The sequence below is a fragment of the Talaromyces rugulosus genome, chromosome IV (genome assembly GCF_013368755.1).
Source record: "Talaromyces rugulosus chromosome IV, complete sequence".
NCBI classification, from domain to species: domain Eukaryota; kingdom Fungi; phylum Ascomycota; class Eurotiomycetes; order Eurotiales; family Trichocomaceae; genus Talaromyces; species Talaromyces rugulosus.
In genome coordinates, this window is record NC_049564.1 from 3,826,938 (window position 1) to 3,845,202 (window position 18,265).

General features: G+C 47.4%; 6 protein-coding genes across 6 annotated transcripts; 4 read left to right on the plus strand and 2 right to left on the minus strand.

Annotated features, from left to right (window-relative positions):
• Positions 1–586: 586 nt before the first annotated feature.
• TRUGW13939_08035 (uncharacterized protein) lies at positions 587–1,919 on the plus strand (the record flags this gene model as incomplete). The annotated part of the gene is made up of 6 exons (XM_035491171.1): positions 587–702; positions 754–919; positions 979–1,137; positions 1,202–1,516; positions 1,583–1,748; positions 1,831–1,919. The coding sequence occupies 6 exons, from the start codon at positions 587–589 to the stop codon at positions 1,917–1,919; spliced, it is 1,011 nt and encodes a 336-aa protein (XP_035347064.1).
• A 755-nt stretch (positions 1,920–2,674) lies between these two features.
• TRUGW13939_08036 (uncharacterized protein) lies at positions 2,675–3,457 on the minus strand (the record flags this gene model as incomplete). The annotated part of the gene is made up of 3 exons (XM_035491172.1): positions 2,675–3,010; positions 3,069–3,304; positions 3,373–3,457. The coding sequence occupies 3 exons, from the start codon at positions 3,455–3,457 to the stop codon at positions 2,675–2,677; spliced, it is 657 nt and encodes a 218-aa protein (XP_035347065.1).
• A 2,812-nt stretch (positions 3,458–6,269) lies between these two features.
• Positions 6,270–7,481, plus strand: TRUGW13939_08037 (uncharacterized protein; the record flags this gene model as incomplete). Its single annotated transcript, XM_035491173.1, has 2 exons — positions 6,270–6,386; positions 6,519–7,481. 2 exons carry the CDS (start codon positions 6,270–6,272, stop codon positions 7,479–7,481), a joined length of 1,080 nt encoding a protein of 359 aa, XP_035347066.1.
• A 423-nt stretch (positions 7,482–7,904) lies between these two features.
• TRUGW13939_08038 (uncharacterized protein) lies at positions 7,905–9,746 on the plus strand (the record flags this gene model as incomplete). Its single annotated transcript, XM_035491174.1, has 5 exons — positions 7,905–8,057; positions 8,136–8,290; positions 8,353–8,416; positions 8,476–8,875; positions 8,935–9,746. 5 exons carry the CDS (start codon positions 7,905–7,907, stop codon positions 9,744–9,746), a joined length of 1,584 nt encoding a protein of 527 aa, XP_035347067.1.
• Positions 9,747–10,432: 686 nt separating this feature from the next.
• On the plus strand, positions 10,433–11,880 carry TRUGW13939_08039 (uncharacterized protein; the record flags this gene model as incomplete). Its single annotated transcript, XM_035491175.1, has 2 exons — positions 10,433–11,534; positions 11,594–11,880. 2 exons carry the CDS (start codon positions 10,433–10,435, stop codon positions 11,878–11,880), a joined length of 1,389 nt encoding a protein of 462 aa, XP_035347068.1.
• A 970-nt stretch (positions 11,881–12,850) lies between these two features.
• On the minus strand, positions 12,851–18,141 carry TRUGW13939_08040 (uncharacterized protein; the record flags this gene model as incomplete). Its single annotated transcript, XM_035491176.1, has 2 exons — positions 12,851–15,119; positions 15,179–18,141. The coding sequence occupies 2 exons, from the start codon at positions 18,139–18,141 to the stop codon at positions 12,851–12,853; spliced, it is 5,232 nt and encodes a 1,743-aa protein (XP_035347069.1).
• Positions 18,142–18,265: the final 124 nt, after the last annotated feature.

The following is an 18,265-nucleotide window of genomic DNA, read 5'->3' on the forward strand; positions in this document are numbered from 1 at the left end:
TACCGTTAGAAACCGACCTCATCCGTGACATGCTGCAACGTACATGTAACCTTGGAAGGCATTGCCCTCTATCTAGTTTCTAATAGCTCCTGTGAATCTCAGCCATCTATCTGTACAGATATTCTCGTTATCAAGCTTTATATGGTCTGATAGCCTGTAGAATTCGAATTTGGCGGGTTCATTCGGCTAAATTTTCATAAGTCACCCAGATACAGCCTCAGCTGGCAACACGGGGTAAATCCATAGGGCTTGCCTCAGCTATAAGGACAAGGGACATATATATTAATTGCCAACCAATAGCAGTGCATTGTCTAATAGCGGGCTGTGACAATACATAGGGCTAATGCGTCTTGACGGTGCGCGACGCGAGGTGACCGTGCATCATGGTATAGAAGCAGATCTCAAGAAGTTTTGCGACATTGCATTTCAACAGTAGCCAGTGAAAATGCGTTTTTATAACGTCATATTCTTCATCTTCAGTGACATAACTCCAAAAAAAACTTCTCAGAACTCCCCTTACAACTAACGTAGAGCTTCCAACGCCGTCAGAGACAAGTTGAGACGTGCAAAGAATATTATTCAAATCATGGAACCCGCGACTTCAAAACACACTGTCTTCGAGGAATTGCGGAATTTCCGCTCGAAGATACCGAGGGATAAGCTGCGTAACTGGGAGCGCCCTGAGGGATGGGAAGCTGTTCGGTCTGTATAATTAGCGACTTGTAACACCGACGACGTTGACCAATCTTGTAGCAAGTTCACACAAGACTGGGCGATTATCCTCGCTAGTCATCGCATCTTCACATATCATCCATCCGTCTTGACTTTCGTTGCGGCAGCATTTCTCATGGCTTGGGGACAGAGAGGTATAGCATGCGTCGGGCATGATGCGATACATGGGAATTTGGCCTCTCACAGGGTAATCCGCACTTGCGTTCTCAATGACCTTCCGGGATTACTGATTAGGAGCGATTTCAGAAAGTCAACGATGTCATCACCAACATCTTCCTCGCGCCTCCATTGCTGAGCACTGCGACGTCGCAACGAAAACAACACAGCTTGCATCATCACCTTCTTGGCACAAAAGAGGACCCGGATCATGGCGAAGACAATGAGACTAGCCTCAAACACTGCCGCGTACGTTCTGAATGCCCCTGACCCGAGTAATAATAGACTGCTTGCTGAACCGTTTTCGTTTCAGATGGGCAAGGTTGGGCAAATGAACATGTTTTCTCTCTTTCTGATAGATGTTATTGATCCTCCATTTTGGTCTACTTACGCTCTAGCCGATCTCAAGGACGCCTTTGTTCCACTTACCCTTTGGTGGACCATTGTGTACTTTCTCTCCTTGTGGCTTTTGGAACCAGCGGAGGCCATCTTCACTATTGGCTCCATACGCATCAGCTCATTTGTGATACTATTCCACACAGCGCGTTGTACCGTTAGTTACTGCTGCTACGTGTTCCGCGAGATCATCGATCATGGCGGCTTGGATCCCAAATCTGGCGTTCTTCAGGTGAGTAATCAGTACTTTCCTTGATAAGTAGTGCAAGAGTGTATGCGTAGCTAATGCACGCGCTAGTTCGGCCGTGTTACCCCCTGGGGTAGCCTCTTCCAGGTATACTTCCAGCCACATGATGATAATTACCATCTTCTCCATCACGCCCTGCCCAGAATTCCGATGAGCAACCTTCGGCCGGCGCACAAATGGCTCATGAAAAACTGTGAGGACTACGCCAAGGCAAATCGTAAGTCTTGCAAATCCCTTTTGCACTCTGTGCCCTCCTGAAAAAAGGATGATCTACGGTTACTAAACGCGAGGGAAATCAGACTATGATACGTATTTCGAAGGTTCTCATGCACTCTTTACCGAGCAGCTTTTCGCGTTCACGAAGCCAGGCGTACGGGAGAATGACTGATATTAGTCAAGAGCACTCGGAGGACAAAGACTTGGTTTCGTCTAAAGAGTGAGCGAGCTCGATGGGTGCGTGCCTATCAGCATTCCTCGCTCAGTTCCATGCAACCTGTATTAAGAATGACCTCTCTAGCTACGATTTAGTTGTCGATTCAGCGAATAGGGTAGTCTATTAGGACTACTTTAGCAAGAAAGAGAATAAGGCAAGCGTTAGAAGTGTGAAAACGCAGTTGGTACGGATATTATAGAAATACGATAAAGCAGAGGCTAGGGGATGAGCCAGAGCAACACAACTATATACTTGACATGTGAATATCTGACAAAGCACCCCCAATGATTGGCGGTAGAACAGAGGCAGTGTAACATATCCTTGCAGATTATAGCGTTGTAGCCGATTTAGGCTCCTCGGGTTCGCCTCCAGCAACTTATATACTAGGATTGGATCCTGGATCCATGCAAGAGATACATTAAGCTAGGATATAGAGTTACAACAACCCTTCGAGCTAGGGAAAGACAAGACAGAGTGGTAAGCTTCCTATCGCTATATATCCGAGATTAGGGCTGTACTATACCTAGTGTTGCGCCTGCGCTTTACTGTCACTGCGCCTCATGTAGGCACATTGACACCTCACCATATCACAAACCCCTGTTCCTGCATTGCAGAATTTTGTTTCTCCACTATCTCCCTGCTGACCTCTGTAACACTACGAGTTCACCCGAAACCCACCCCCAACCCCAAGACATGTATAAGAGTCCATTTTAATTCCCTTCAATATCCGCGCCGTGGGCCAGAAGAATCTGTACAATAGCGACGTGCCCAGCATCGATTGCGAGATCCAACGCGGTACGTCCGTTTTTATCACGGCTGTCGACATCAGCTTGATGCTGAAGCAACACTTTTACAATATCCTCATTGCCCGTGATGACGGCGCGATGCAAGGCAGGCTCGCGTCGAGAGGAGTGACTTTGTTGTTCCTGTTTTTGGGGGAGCTGAAACGGGAATTCGGGGGTAGAACTGGCCCACCGCGCAATGGCCGATTCCAAGTCACCCCCAGGCGCGCTTGGTCTAGGTGCATCCCTGTGATTGGCAGCAAGCTAGATGACGGTCAGTGCGATATTCAAACTTCTACGGTCAGGAAAGAGAATAGCACACTTGGGGATCAATGGAGCCGGCGCGTATTTGAGTAACGGGTTCCTCTGATGTGTATCCCAGACATTCAAGAACGCTTGGTTCGTAGAGAGCCGGGTCTAAGGCATACCCTTCCCCCATGCATGTAGGGTCAACGTGCTTATCAGCCAATACCGGCAGCAACATATCTCCGGAAAAGGTTACCGACCCCAGGCCATCCTGTGTTTCATTTGCAAGGGCCTGCTGGGCTTGCCGTTGCCCTATATGTCGTAATTTAGTTAGACAAAGGAGTCCCGATGGAGAAAGCTATATTTTGCAATTTACCTACGTGACTTGCGCTTGGCAATCCGATTACGCTTCTTTCGTTCTTCATCGGGGGCAGCATGTATCATCAGACTGGAGGCCTGCATCATTGAGGCACTTTAGGCCGCAAGCCCTGATCGACAAGGCAGCCTCCTCTTGCATGTACAACAGTACAGAGTACGCCTTTCCTGTTAGAATAGAAGAGAGTGGAAGCAGAGGCACAACCCAAAACTGGCAGAAACATTCAACTGGACAAGTTCAGAATTGCCTGTTTATATGAATATGAAATAATTACATGGGACAAACAAATTGACCGTCACAGAGACCAAAACCACTCACACATAGACAGATAAGAAGGTGGACCCCCAGGCTCGGCATCAGCCCCCACAAGTTAAATGTTGGAGCTATGATCGATACGTACTGTACCAAGAAAGTCGAATCACTACGGAACGGTTCCCAAATACCTGAAATACCACAAAATATCATATTCCCGCGTCCTTTGTGGGGGTATATGGTAATATGTCTTAATTCCGACAGTCAGTTCCAATTACATTCATGAGTGCGACGAGTTTAAACCTGGCTTTGAGTGGAATGAAACACTAAGGTTTCCCGGCCTGTATGTAAGCCCTGAGATCCAGTGAGATTCCAGAAACTGATGGGGATTGTGTTGGAAGTTGGAACTAAGATCATATGACCCTCCCAATACCAAGAAAGCTGAACTACAGTCACACTAGCTCATTCCTAACTAAGGGTAGTGCTATCGACGTAAATTTAAGGATACAAGGGAGGTTGCACTCGGGTAAGAGGCGTATACGATTAGAGCCCACGAGGGGTACGGTTTAGTGCCCACGCTAGGGTATTATAGGGAAGGTCCCAAACCTAGGAATCGCTATAAAAAAAATACCGGAAATATAACTGTACTGTAAATCAATTACCGAGTACAGTCATGTGGAGAAGAAAGCTCTAAAATATGACGCCAAAAGGGTCTTACAAAAGTAGGCGATCTGTGGGAAGTTGGTGTTGTAGGCATATTTATCCTATACATGTACTATATGGCCACTAGAGCCTTATTATTATAGTAATTAGAGCTTTAAAAGTACGGACTAGTTCCTTTTATATATATATATGCGATAGAATCAGAATATGTGTAGTTATCCTTGTTTGTTATGCCAATATTCTCTTATATGTTTAATTTACTATGGTGATTGCTTAGATTGTTAGATAAATTAGTGAATGAGGTCGTATATTACTTTTTACTAGTCTCTCTAGGAAGTTCATTGTCTTTTCTAGGGCAGAAATAAATGGGAGCATAGAACGTAGTTGACTGCCATTTCGGGCGTGGTACAAATTAATTAGTATGAAGTTTGAAAATTGGGGGGGGTGGGTCTAGCCGACATAGGCGGCTTTCAAAGTATAACTATGGAATATAAACTATGGCTGCTAAACCTCTCTAGAAGGAGGGAATGAAAGAGAAGAAACTCAATGCGCGGACTCGCTACGGTCTTTATACGAGCACGTAGAGCGTCGTCGGTGCCTGACTAGGAAGTGATGGAATGACTCCTAGAACTCGCGTCGCTTCGCCTCTGATCAATCATCGGGTACTCCGTAGACTAGTAAAGAAGCCGCGACAATATACTATGGTAGTTAAGCAAGGATAGTTAGTACGTTAACTATGCAAAAGAGGAAAGGTGGCTGCGATTTGGCTGGACTCTTGCAGAAACGTAATAAATAGCGCGACTGTCGCGTTTGGGTTGAATGAGGGCTGTAATAAGACTTGAGACCTGGCCTCCATTTAAATGCGCTGTCAATCTGTTATAAAGATTTGTGGACGGTGCAGTCATGGCACACTAACCATCGTACAGTACCTATGAAAGCATCACCATGCACAGTCAAAGGTACTACTAGCTCCATGCACAGTCATAATACACCGTTACTATGTACTGTCATATCATTACTACTAGTAGTTAAGAGGCGGCTGATATGTCTGTAATGGGGTGGACCCCATATTGATATTTACCCCACTAGACCAAAAGGTCAACCAAGATTGACAGATTATTGTCAATCTGGCAAGTGGGACGTTATATAAACAACCAAAATCTCTGCTTCATGTATCCATTGAGGTCGCACAAGCCAGCCGAGGCATTCCTGCACGTGAGCCTGGCACTTTACACAGACATCACCCACTTTACAAAACCAGTCTTTATAAAGTAGAATTTAATAATAATAGTTTAGATTTATATATATGTTAAACCTATTCAATATTAATATGTAGTAAAGACCCTGTGTCAGTTACGTAAGCTACATGTGACTGTCAAGAAACCGGAACACTACCATCTATAGAATCCCCAGAGAGGCCCTTTTTGGCGTCATGGTTAAAGTCTGACAGTGACTTAAGGTCGCGTGCACCCATATATCTACATCGGTGCCTCGATTGCACCCAGCAACCGACACCATCAATATATACTCTCAATAGGTCTGGTTGGGATAATGGTGTTGATTGTGTGTGGTTCTCGGTAAGCAAGAACCTTTAAGCTACCTGCGGGTGGATTATATGGTGCCTGAGGCACCAAGATATACTCAAATGTCAACTTAAATAGTTACGCAGAAAGAAATAAAGAGTCACTGATCAATATACATGCCAGTCACCAGTGGACGCACCGAGTGAGTCACTCTTCATGTAGACCAACTTTGTAATTTTCTTTCTACATGTAGCAACCGGTTGACGTGGACTTGGAAGAAGAGTCACTCTAATGACGTGTTTTTGGGAAAATTCAGAATAAGAAGCATATTGTCTTCTACTCAAAGAGTCAACTGATATACTACACAATTCTCTACATCTCTCCTACCAGTTGGACCTATCCCATACTTCTACTACTATTTCTAAACTGCACAAGCCAAACAAAACTTTTATCTGCCCCCATCATGCGAGATCCGGATTTCATTCTTGGTCTCCTGCGGTGTGCTTTTAAAAAAGGCCCAAGCCAAAACCTCGATGACCACGATAAGCAGTTGGCTCAGGTGGGCAACGATGCGCAAGTGGTTAGTCTTTGGGAAGCGAGAATTCCCCAGGAACAGCTTGACAAAGTCTACAGCGTCCTGGAAATGGAAAAATATCAAGATTGGCTGAACCTTCCTGGCTCGGGAAACCTCTTGGTCCACTGAACCTATGAGAGGGGATCAGCAGCAGAGCCAGGGCCAGAGCCAGAGCCTAAGGGACCGAAACTACCCTTCCAGAATACACCGTTATGCGTTTTGTGCGACAAAACCGTCCAAAAGTTACGGCTCAGGGCGGACCACTTGGTGGTGCAATGGACTTGCGAGCAGATCTATAACACCGATGCTGGCAGCCCTCACGCCATGCTAGTGAGCATAATAGGCCAGCTCTTTAGGCAGTACGATTTTGACACTTCGTATATAATGAAACTTTTCGTGGATGCCAAAAGAGAAAGGCCCTGTTCTATCAAAACGTTGACGAGGCTGTTACAGGCGCTCATAGATGAGTTGCCGACGACAAAAACCGTGGTCGTCATCATCGAGGGTGCGGCCTTATTGGACACCAAAGAATTTGAGAATTTCAAGGGTGCTACTTTGCAGACGATGAGATATCTGTTGGAAGAAGTACACAACGCCACCACCAAAGCCATAATCAGCACCATCTTTAACACACCGACGAAATTCAAGGTGCTGGTTGCCAGTGCGCCTGCGCCGAGTTGGAATGCCATGTTTAAGCCGGAGGAGATTGTGCACCTGGAGGCTCCAGCGCCACCACCTTCTGGGCTAGGCCAGTTGGATATTAGTGAGGCAGTTGAGGATGATGACGAGAAGTTGGATATCTGGAACCCTAGGGCTTATATGGATAGCCTCAAAAGGGAAAGTAGGTGGTTCCCGAAGGAGGGTCCAGCACCGCCGCCTTCTGGGCTAGGCGAGTTGGATATTAGCGAGGCAGTTGAGGATGGTTACGAGAAGTTGGATATTTGGAACCCTAGGGCTTATCTGGATGGCCCCAATAGGGGAAGTATGTGGTCCCCGAAGAATGCTATCGACATATTTGTGGACCAATACCGGATGTTTCCGTATCCCTGGTCAAGAGTATTGCTTAGATACGGTCTTCAAGATCCCCCTTTTTTGCTGTGAATGTCAAGTGTTGATATCTGGGGGTACAATCAAATGACATCAATGATATACACAGCAAGTCTAGCCACCCTATATATCAATAGCTTATACCAGTGTTGATTATGCACCCTGTAAGCTTTCCAAAAAAATTTCCCGTCCAACTTTCACAGTAGACCCTTAAAAACAACAGATTTGCATATAATTTGATACATTATTCTTCACATGACGAATACATCAGGTGAGCCAATCAGGTGGATCGTCAGATCAAGCTTAGTCGTGTGATGCTTGGCATTAGCATTAGCGAATCACATCGAGTCCGCGCGGACCCACCCGTACCGCCGCGCATCATCGACATGTGCACCATTATCAACATGTCGAGACCTCCAGGACCTTGTCGTTTTACTTTTTAGACACATCTAGCTGCGTGCCTGTTTAGTATCGAAAATGAAGCGCAGAATTACCTATTTGACCTCCGCCGATGCGCCCTTTGAGCCCACGAAACAAGCTGTCCTTAACAAAAAGAGCTTGTCGATCCGCGAGCTCGATGCTGCTAAGGAAGAGCGCTTCACATTTGGAGCTGCAGAGCTGCCGGATGAGGTAAGTCGCGCTTTATAATAATGGGAATTTTTTAATGGTTCAATGTTCTAATGCCTGTTTTCTCTCGCCGACAAGTAGCTGTCTCGAGCTCTGACTGCGACGCACGAGTTTCATATTCGATGGGCAACGGAGCGGAATTATGATTCTGTGGCCCCGTTCCTGAGCAGAGTATCGCCGGGTCTACATGTATACTATACGCCATTAGAGAACAACGGAAATGAGGAGAATCCAGAGTACGTGCGGAACTTGACATCGCTGTGAAATGTGCTTACTCGTGTGTGTTCGCCGACTACAGAGACCAGCTATGTTCCTCGTTAAAGGATTTATTTGGAAAGGATATAAAGTGCCAGTCACTTCAGGTAATTGGACTCCACAGACCTAGTATCTGGGGCGTATTGTTTACAATTACGAATAATAGGAATCGTTCACACAACCCCCCATCTTATCCTCAAGATTTTCGTCTGTCGCCTCGCTCCAATTACACAGCGTCCTCCCCTCGATAAGCCACTTCGCCGAGAACGTCCAACGTTATGCCTGCAAATCAACAGATGCGGAATGTGCCGACCGAATAGCGGCTCTGGACTCTGCGGATTCCGTGGACATTGACTATGACGCCATATCGCACACATTGTCCATCTCGGCCTTTTGGTCTCGACCGCTTCCTGGAAATAGAGGTTGGACCGAGACTATCGACAAGTCGTCGAATGCCGTGTCGGAGAAGGTAGAAGTTGGGTTGTTGGCTAGTGAGAAAGCAGTAGACAAAGAGGATTTATCTCTTGGTGGCTTTCTGGCTGTGGTGGGAGAGACTGACATACTAAGTATGCTCTTATCTGGTTTTGATTTTGCATATGGAAATTCTGAACTGACAACGAGAAAGAACCAACACTGTTTTCGTTTCCTTCTCGACACCACCCTCTGTCGGACGCTGCTACATATACTACAACCCTTGAAACGCCTACAGGTCTGCATCCTACCTTGAAGATTTCGTTGTCCCCGACTGCTCTAGCTCGCCCACCTGCCCCCGAAGATGCTGCTTGCGCGCTGCACTCCTATTTGACACTCCCATCTGTGATATTTGCCGACAAATACCAACTGTCTACAACCGATGAACTCTTCCTCAATTCACACAACCTCGTCGCTCTGCGGGCGCTTTCCGGCGAGACTGACCTCGAAGCCCCCGACTGGGTTCTTCCCCGGTGGGGTTCCAATCTGCTTCTCGAACTCGCCGTTCCCTCAGATGAGCAGACTGCGGATACCTGGGACGTCACCATTCCGCTGCATCTTCGTTACCTGAAGCCCTCGGAAGGCGGGATTCAACACACGTATCTACCATGGCCGGTTGTTTTCTGGGCTTGTACGGCCGACGACGGCACGAAGATGGGAATCAATCCCTTTGACCGCGTGAACGTAGGCTTCGACGGCCTTTTTGGGCCCAAGACGATGTTTTTCCAGCTCCATCCAGAAACCAAAAACAACTCCAGACTCGTGGAAGATCTTCCTGTGCCGGTGCTGCAGACGGCCGAAGGTGACGTGGCGTGGCCTGGAAAGACGGTGTATCAACAAGTCGAGCTCGGCACGGTTGTTGCTATTGTCTTGGGCTTTGTGTGGGTTCTGTGGAAACTGGGGGCGGTCGTGAGGTCGTCTCCATCTGACCGCCGGTCGGGTGCTGCTGAGAAGAAGAAGCCATAGAGTATATACATCTTTGTTAGTTAATAATAATAATATAGCTCGGACACAGCTGTACAGAAACAGTAAATAATGTTGCTATCGTGAGTCATCCGCATCGGAAGCCTAAAAGTGGGGCTACGTGTAATCGGGGGCTGCTGATTGGTGGGGCCAGAGAGAGCGGTGAAGAGAGCGCGCCCCACCCGGCGTATCTCCGTTGCCGGCGACGAGCGAAGAAAAAAGTTTTAAGCTAAGGGCCCCGGGCCGGCGTCTCTTCGTTCTTTCTCTCTCCTCTCCTCTCCCCATCCACTTCCTCCCCAAACAACATCAATCAATCAACTTTGCTCCCTCCTTCTTGTCACTTCCAGCTTGCCTCGATTCTTCAATCGGCACCTGAAATTCCACCCTAGATACTGGTTAGGTCATAGAAACCGCGCTTATGCGTGTATTCGCTTCCACTTTCACTTCGCAGGTAAGAAAAGGCTCCCACCCAGTGTCTTGTGTCGACACACTATTATTTTCGAGGCTCTTTGCTAACTGGGTGGTTTTATAGGATTACATTTCGGGTATGAATTTATTCTAACGTCCTAGACGCGTGTTGTCGTGGCGTAGACTAGTACTAACATGCATGTTTAGATCACCTCTGGAAAGCTCGCATCAATTAATTTTGAGTCATATCTCTCGATTCCCACCTTTCACACGCTCTCACCATGTTCGCCCGATTCATTCAAAAGACTCCCGTCAAGCCTACTTCGGTGGCCTCTGTCAAATTGAGCTTCGCCCAGAGCCGATTCCTGGCCACAGTGAACCCAAAATTTGCCGCTCGCCCCTTTGAGCCAGCCACCTTCACGATCCGCAATGGCCCTGTCTTTCACGGCAAGTCCTTTGGAGCCAACACCAACATCTCTGGTGAAGCCGTGTTCACCACCTCCTTGGTCGGATACCCCGAATCCTTAACCGACCCCTCTTACCGAGGCCAGATCTTGGTTTTCACCCAGCCGCTGATTGGTAACTACGGTGTGCCATCAGGCGCTCGGGACCCAAATGGCCTTCTCAAATACTTTGAATCTCCCAACCTGCAAGCGGCCGGTGTTGTTGTAGCCGACGTTGCGGAGCAGTACAGTCACTGGACTGCCGTAGAGAGTTTGGGCGAGTGGTGCTCCCGCGAGGGTGTGCCTGCTATTTCTGGCGTCGACACCCGTGCTATTGTGACCTTCCTCCGTGAGCAGGGTTCTTCGCTTGCCCGCATCACTGTCGGTGAAGAGTACGACGCAGATGAGGACGAGGCCTTTGTCGACCCTGAGCAGATCAACCTCGTTCGCCAGGTCAGCACCAAGTCCCCGTTCCACATCAGTGCCGCCAACCCTGAATGTCACGTCGCTCTCATCGACTGTGGTGTGAAGGAAAACATTCTGCGCAGTCTCGTGGGTCGCGGTGCCAGTGTCACTGTTTTCCCCTTTGACTACCCGATCCACAAGGTCGCTCACCACTTTGATGGCATTTTCATTTCCAACGGCCCCGGTGATCCAACCCACTGCCAGGACACTGTGTACCATCTGCGCAAGCTTATGGAAACCTCTCAGGTTCCTATCATGGGTATCTGCTTGGGTCACCAGCTGCTTGCCCTTGCTGCCGGCGGCCGCACCATCAAGCTCAAGTACGGTAACCGTGCTCACAACATTCCCGCGCTCGACCTCACTACTGGTCGCTGCCACATCACTAGCCAGAACCACGGCTATGCCGTGGACGCGTCTACACTGTCTAGTGACTGGAAACCTTACTTTGTCAACCTGAACGATTCCAGTAACGAGGGTGAGTTACAAGAAATCAGGAAATCCGTCTTAAATCGCATTCACTAATGTTTCCCTCAGGTATGATTCACAAGTCTCGCCCGATTTTCAGCACACAGTTCCACCCCGAGGCCAAGGGAGGTCCTTTGGATTCCTCCTACCTCTTTGATATCTACCTCGACAGTGTAACCAAGTACAAGAAGAGCCAAGCTGCATTCCACCCTATGCGTGAGAGCCGCCCTAGCCCTTTACTGGTTGACCTCTTGCCCAACGAGCGTGTCGGTGTTGCACCTACAGCCGGTGCCCTCCGTGCTACTTCTGCTGCTGCCGCTGCTGCTGAGGCTCCTGCTGTCGCCGCCGCCGCTTAGGTCGCTTCGTTCTACATGTATTTAAAGGGTTGGGTATGGACTATTGTTCTTGTTTTGTGACTTATGTATTGGATTTCGGTTCTTTTTTTCATTATTTATAGTGCAAATAAATTTTTTACAAGAGAAGAGACTTCAGACTTATAATGAGTATTGACGCTGGCTTTGCCAGTATTTCGAGCTATTTGCCCGGCCCTGTGTCAAAGATGACGTCAGTGAATAGATGCGACGAGTATGAATATTCCTTTGAACGTAGAGAAGCTAGCCTGATAGTGATATAGTTCCTTACGGGGCCCCTTCCTAGCTAAGCGTAGCATTCCTTGATGAATGAAGGATAAGAATACTCTAAATATAGATATCTTTTTGTATGATCTATCGGCTACTGTTATAGGGCTACCCTTGGTTGTTACGTTTTCCCTGATAAGATATATGCTAGTTTACCTTTATAGGAGCCAGGTGTGAGTGGTGACCCAGGGTTGCCGTCCTAGAGACCACAGCGCCCGTTTTTACATATAAAATGTAACAGAGCTGCTCATTTGAACTCTGGCTTTAGTCTTTATAGGAATAGGGACCTGTCAAGTTCAGCACCAGATATAATGCCTGGTATTAATCGATGTATGTTATAACAAAAGGTGCTTGTGGCAGTGGTATCATCTTCAGACCGTTAACACCAATCCACCCAACCCGTCCCAATTCTAGTAACCCTAGACCCTAGTGACCCCCAAAAATCCATGAATGCAATGCCATTGACCTCGTGTCTAAAAGAATACAGTTCGAAACGAAACGAAAGAAAGACAGAAAAATAAATAGAGAATCCGAGAAAAAGAATATGCCGGCCGCTTCTAATGCTAAACGGAATGAGGAATATCAAACGAGTAATGTACAGGTCTGTAAATATACCGAGAAGGGGAGAGAAAGAAAAGAGAAAGAAACGGGTAAAAAAAAAGGTTCGTGATATCGTGTCAGCTCATTTCTAAGAGTCTATGTCGGCGGTCGTCGCCGACTCAACAACCGGAAGAGAAATAGGAGCGGGGAGGCCATGCGTAGGATGGTCTGTTGGAGAAGAGTTGTTATTGTTGTTGTTGCTCAAGTTTGAGAACAAGGTGAATGCCTGGGCTGGGCTTTCGGCCGGAGGTTCTTCTGTCGTGGTGGTGGTGATGTTCATTGAGACGACGTCTGGTCGGGTAGGTGGCGGGCCAGTGTTATTGTTATCGTTGATGAGAGCTTCAGTGACATTGTTGACTGCCTGGATGGTCGATGTGATGACGCTGCCTGGGTTATCATTCCACGCGAAGTTGGGAGCAGGAGCCGGTGGTAGTGGTGGGTTGTAATTGATAGTAGGAAAAGATGCGTATTCCATGTTGCTACTGTTATACGCTGGCACTGGCATCGTGTTCATTGACAAATATCTTTCAGCCATTCTCTTCTCGTACGCGGCAGGGTCAGACTGTCTCAGAAGCTCCAACTGGAGCTCTTCCTGAATCTCCTTCTTCTCGTCCTCGGTCAGCTTCTCATCGTCCTCGCGGCAGAATGTCTCAGTCAATGCAATATTGAGAATAGCCAAGGACTGCTGCTCGCTCTGCAGAATCTTATCAAGCACTTCACGGTCTTTGCCAATATACTCGGAAAAGTCCTCTCTCCCGACATCCTTTACAGGGAATAGGTAATCCCCCAGGGACTTGGAAGCCGAACGCTCGACGTTTTTCTTGTCAACGACACGCATCGCCAGCTGCGTCTTGAATATCGACTTGTTGTGTATGATCTCTTCAAATGTTCCGCCGGAAAGGAATCGGTAAATGTACACCGGTTTGTCTTGGCCCAAACGATATGCTCGAGCTACCGCCTGTTCTTCCCATGTTGGATTGAAGCCAAAATCAAAGATGATCACCCGGTTTGCACCGGTGATGTTGAGCCCAAGTCCTCCAGCGCGCGTGGAGATGAGGTAGACCTTGATATCTGGATTGTTATTGAATTCTTTAATCGCTGCCTGCCGAGTTTTGACCGCAGTGCTACCATCCAGTCGATTAAACTTGACCCCGGACAGACGAAGAAGTGCTTCGAGATAGTCAAGCGTGGGGATACTTTGAGAGAAGCACAAAAGTTTGTCGCCAACGCGGACTGACTCCTCCACGATTTTCTGGAAAATTTCGGCTCGGTGAGAGTATTTCGGGTCGTCGAGGTCTGTATATTTGGAAAGAATCTCCCTCTGAATAGCCAACATTGTATCATTAAAGCCAAGTGAGCTGAGTGGTAACTCAACCGGAGAAGCTTCCTGGTCAACATCATCGCTCACGGCTTTGTTCGGTTGCCCCTCGGCTCGTTTCTCGAGCTTATTGTAGAAACAGGCAGGATGGTTACAACACAAGCCGAGCACAGCAAGCCACGAAAGAATAGCCGTTGTTGTTGGCGATGTACCTGATTTTTCGGCCAAGAGAGACCTTGCATATCCATTATAAGCCTCTTTTTGCACATTTGTAAGAGGAACAGTGATGACAAATTCCACTTTTCTTGGGAGACTCCCTTCCAACACAGAGATATCTGCTCGACTAATTTTGGGGGTCAAAATTTCCTTCAAGACCTGCAGCTTTTTGAGAGACCTTCGCTGTTCTTGATAAGTGCTGTCGAAAAACAGACCCTGTTCAATCGGCTCTAGATATTTCGCACGAAAAACAGTAATATCATCCAAGTACTTTGGTGATATCCAATTCACCATTGCGTAATAATCGATCAGGTTGTTAGCCAGAGGCGAACCAGTAAGAGCAATGCGGCTTCTTGATTCTATCAAAGCCGCAGCTTGGGCAAGCAAGGAATCCTTATTTTTCATCTGGTGAGCTTCGTCGGCGACAACAATTCGAGGGCCTTTCAATAACTGGTCTCTAACTTGACTGGAAGCTTGAGCGGGAGCTGGAGATTCCTGGGCTGAGTTTTTCCCCTTTCGTGGCTTGGGCTCAACCCAGGTCCGAAAGAGATAGTAACTCAGAATCAGAATACCCCCTTCCGAGTTCCATGCGTCAACAGTAGATAGTCTAACTTCAGAAGGGTCTGCCGAGACAACTTTGCGTATAGGACCTAGCCCATGCTCCTTTGGTGTCCACATCAGAAATTCTTCATACCAGTTCTCGATAAGCGATGGAGGACATAATATCAATGTCTGAGAACGATGGAAACACTCTGGCACTTGCTTGCGAATAGATGGGTCTGAAGAATTTACCGCAGCAGCAATAGTAACCAATAAAGATATCCTAGCTCAAAAATTAGCCACAAAAAATAGATATACGAGATACGAGAAAGATGAACTTACACTTGCATGGTCTTGCCCAAACCCATGGTATGCGCCAAGAGACAGCCATCGCGTTTCTCATTCTGAATAAGTTCTCGCCACATAAACTGAATCCCCGCCAGTTGATGAGGTTTCACCCGTCGGCCAATATGAGGGTGAAGGAATATAGTCGGCTGCTCAAAGCTCACAGGCTGATGCTCCGAATCTGTATTGCTGACACCAACGCGCTCCAGTCGCTCTTCCAATTTCTTCCGCTGCTGCTCCTGTACCTCGACTCTCTGTTTCGCTGCCGCCTGCCCACTCTTCACGGCTTGGTCTTCTTTCACAGGTCTCTTTCTCTTCTTGTGAGGTGACAGAGAAGAGGGCGGCTGTTGGTCGTCATCGGAATCCCCTGTACTAGAATTCGCAGTCTCATTCTCTTTCGTATGATATGGACGAAGAAGCTCAAACAATTGTCCAGAGAATTTATCAAAATTGACAGGTGTGCTTGGGTCACGCACTCTTATATTAATAGAAGCATCTATGACGAAACGCCTACTAATACCCGAACTCTTCAACGGCTGGCAAGTGACCCATCCAATGTAAAAGACCGTGGCCCGTAAAATCAACTCGTTCTCCTGGCCACTCAAACCGCGAACGGACTGCTTACTTTTGAAAAGAGCCTTGATGCCAGTCTTTACAAGAGCCCTGAATTGTCCCTCAGGGTAAGCAAGAAAGGTGTCGATCAATTGGGTACGCTCGCTTCGAGGAATATGCCCAATCATCTTTTTCAAGAGCGCCATGCGGTCATCATCAGTGGGAGTTGAGGTCTGGGGCTTTTCCTTTTGAACTCTAGATTCATTTGAATTCTTTTGAGGGGGCTCTTTCTTTTTCCCTTGGGAGCCGAAATCAGGCTTTGACAATGAATTTTTTTGCCTTGTCTTATTTAAAAGCCGTGTTTCTGCAATATCTAGTCTTGCTGGGCTTCCAGTCAGGTCAATAACCTCAACGTCTTGACCTGCAACTTTCATAGTAGACTGGGGCGTGCCCATGTTACTCTCACTTTCGTCATCAGACGAAAGATAGAATCCACACCGAAGTTTATTATTCGCAGGGTCATCAGCGTTGTTTCCAGCGTTGGCATCCTTGACGCTTTCGCGAGGAGACATATTACTTGGGCTCTGTTTGACGGGAGTTTGGAAATCTGCGATAGGAGGACGTGGTGATGATTTCTTGCGTGGTGTATCTTGAGCAGAACGTTGCTTGTTCCTGTCAGGTGCATTGGTTGTCTCATCGTTGACAATAAAATCGCCAAGGCCGTCAGAATCAGAGTCCAGCGATTCTTCGTCAGGCTGGGCTTTGACGATATCCTTTTTAGGCCTTATAACCAAAGGTGCACGAACTTTTGCGGGACACTGTTGTGACTCCAGTATAGAAACGCGCCATTTCTGTGTTTCGGCCGCAAATACCGTTTGCTCCATACTTTGGCATTGATTTGAGAGATGGGATCGTTCAGTCCACTCATGGCCATGTAATTCTTTTTTTATCTTTTCCAGTCGTGATACAAGACGCCCAGTCTCATCCAGCGAGAATTTGATTAGCGAATTTCGGCATTTTCTTCGAAGGGCGTTTAGCCATAGGTTATGTGCCTCTAGTTCAAGCTTTGGTAGATGCTTGGCCTTCCATTTCTCTTGGTAGCTCTTTATGCATTCTTCGATTACGGCATCAATAATCTGAGGAGAAAGGTGCTTGGACCGGACTTGTGCTTGTAATGCCAACTCCTCTTTCTCTCTATCCATCTCTTGCCAGGTATCTGAATCGTAACCACCTTCGGAGCCAGAATCTCCAAATACGGGGTATAAATCGTCATCCTCTTTGACAGGATATTTCTGCAAGAGGTAATTGTACTGATCTTCTTCCTTGGCACTCGACTCACGGTGTGTTGGGCGTTGCGGGGCAGCATCGCTACCGGCTGTAGACTCCATGGTGACAGTGGTCCGACCTTTATTTGACGTGTACAGAGTGAAAAAACGAGGTCTGTCAGAGTCCGCTTTCTCGTTGTCATAAGGAAATACAGCCGTTCGGCTAGATCCATCCTGAGAAGGCAATGTAACCGTCGGTTTCCGATAAAAGCGAAAAAGCTTTCGCTTTACAAACAACCGTTGGCCCGTTGAGCAATTCGAAGGCAAGAGAGTCCAGTTGCCGTCTTTCACATCGGCCTGGATGGGATAGAAAACACTGGCAGGTTCAAGCTTTTGAGGACCTATATACCAAGTACCAGAATCTTGAAGTCGTATTGCGGCTGGAACATCTTTGGAGGGCTCTTTTGCAACAAGGTTAAGCTTTCTTCGTTTTTTGCCTTGTTCATCGACGTGTATGTGCTCATGTTGGCGGGTTTGAGGGGAATAATTGAGAGATGTCGTTTCTTGAAGGCTGGCGTTAGGTAGAGATGTTTCCAGGCCCCTGTTTTCGTTCAGTTTGGGTGACGGCGACGACTGAGTCACCTGGAGACTGGAAAAAAGCTGCTCATTTGCTAATTTGTCCCCTTCAGTTGAATATTCAATACTGCGAATCAAAGACGCTGAACGAGAGACATCTGGATGAGCTGTGAGCCGATTGAAGATAGCATGAGGGTTGGGCATGAAGGGTGACGGCATATGACTGTTCATGAAAGGAGTCATTGAAGCAGCTTGATCAAGGCGCTCTTGATTCAAAACCGCCTGATATTTGGCGGAATTTCGTCGCGCATACTGTATTGCCCTATCAACGCTGTAGTAGGGCCCCTCACGCAACTTCAGACTAGATCTAAAGAAAGTCTCAAGGCGCCCATTGAGCAAGACTTCCCCGGTAATGCCATGCTCGCGAAGAGCGGATTCAAATGGCTGTCGATCTGGCAGGGGACTGGGATTTTTCGACGACGTCCATGGAGTAGTTGAGTTATGGCACAAGTAGTTCACGACCTGGTCGACAGACCAGTCAAACGGATCTTCCTGACCGTGGTCCATGGCAGCCAAGAAGTGAGGAACGACTATGCCAGATTTTCTCCATTAGAAAACGCGTCACATGGAATCTGGCATCACTCTCTGTCCCTTGGTGATACTAAGAAAGATTTCTTTTCACATCAAATGA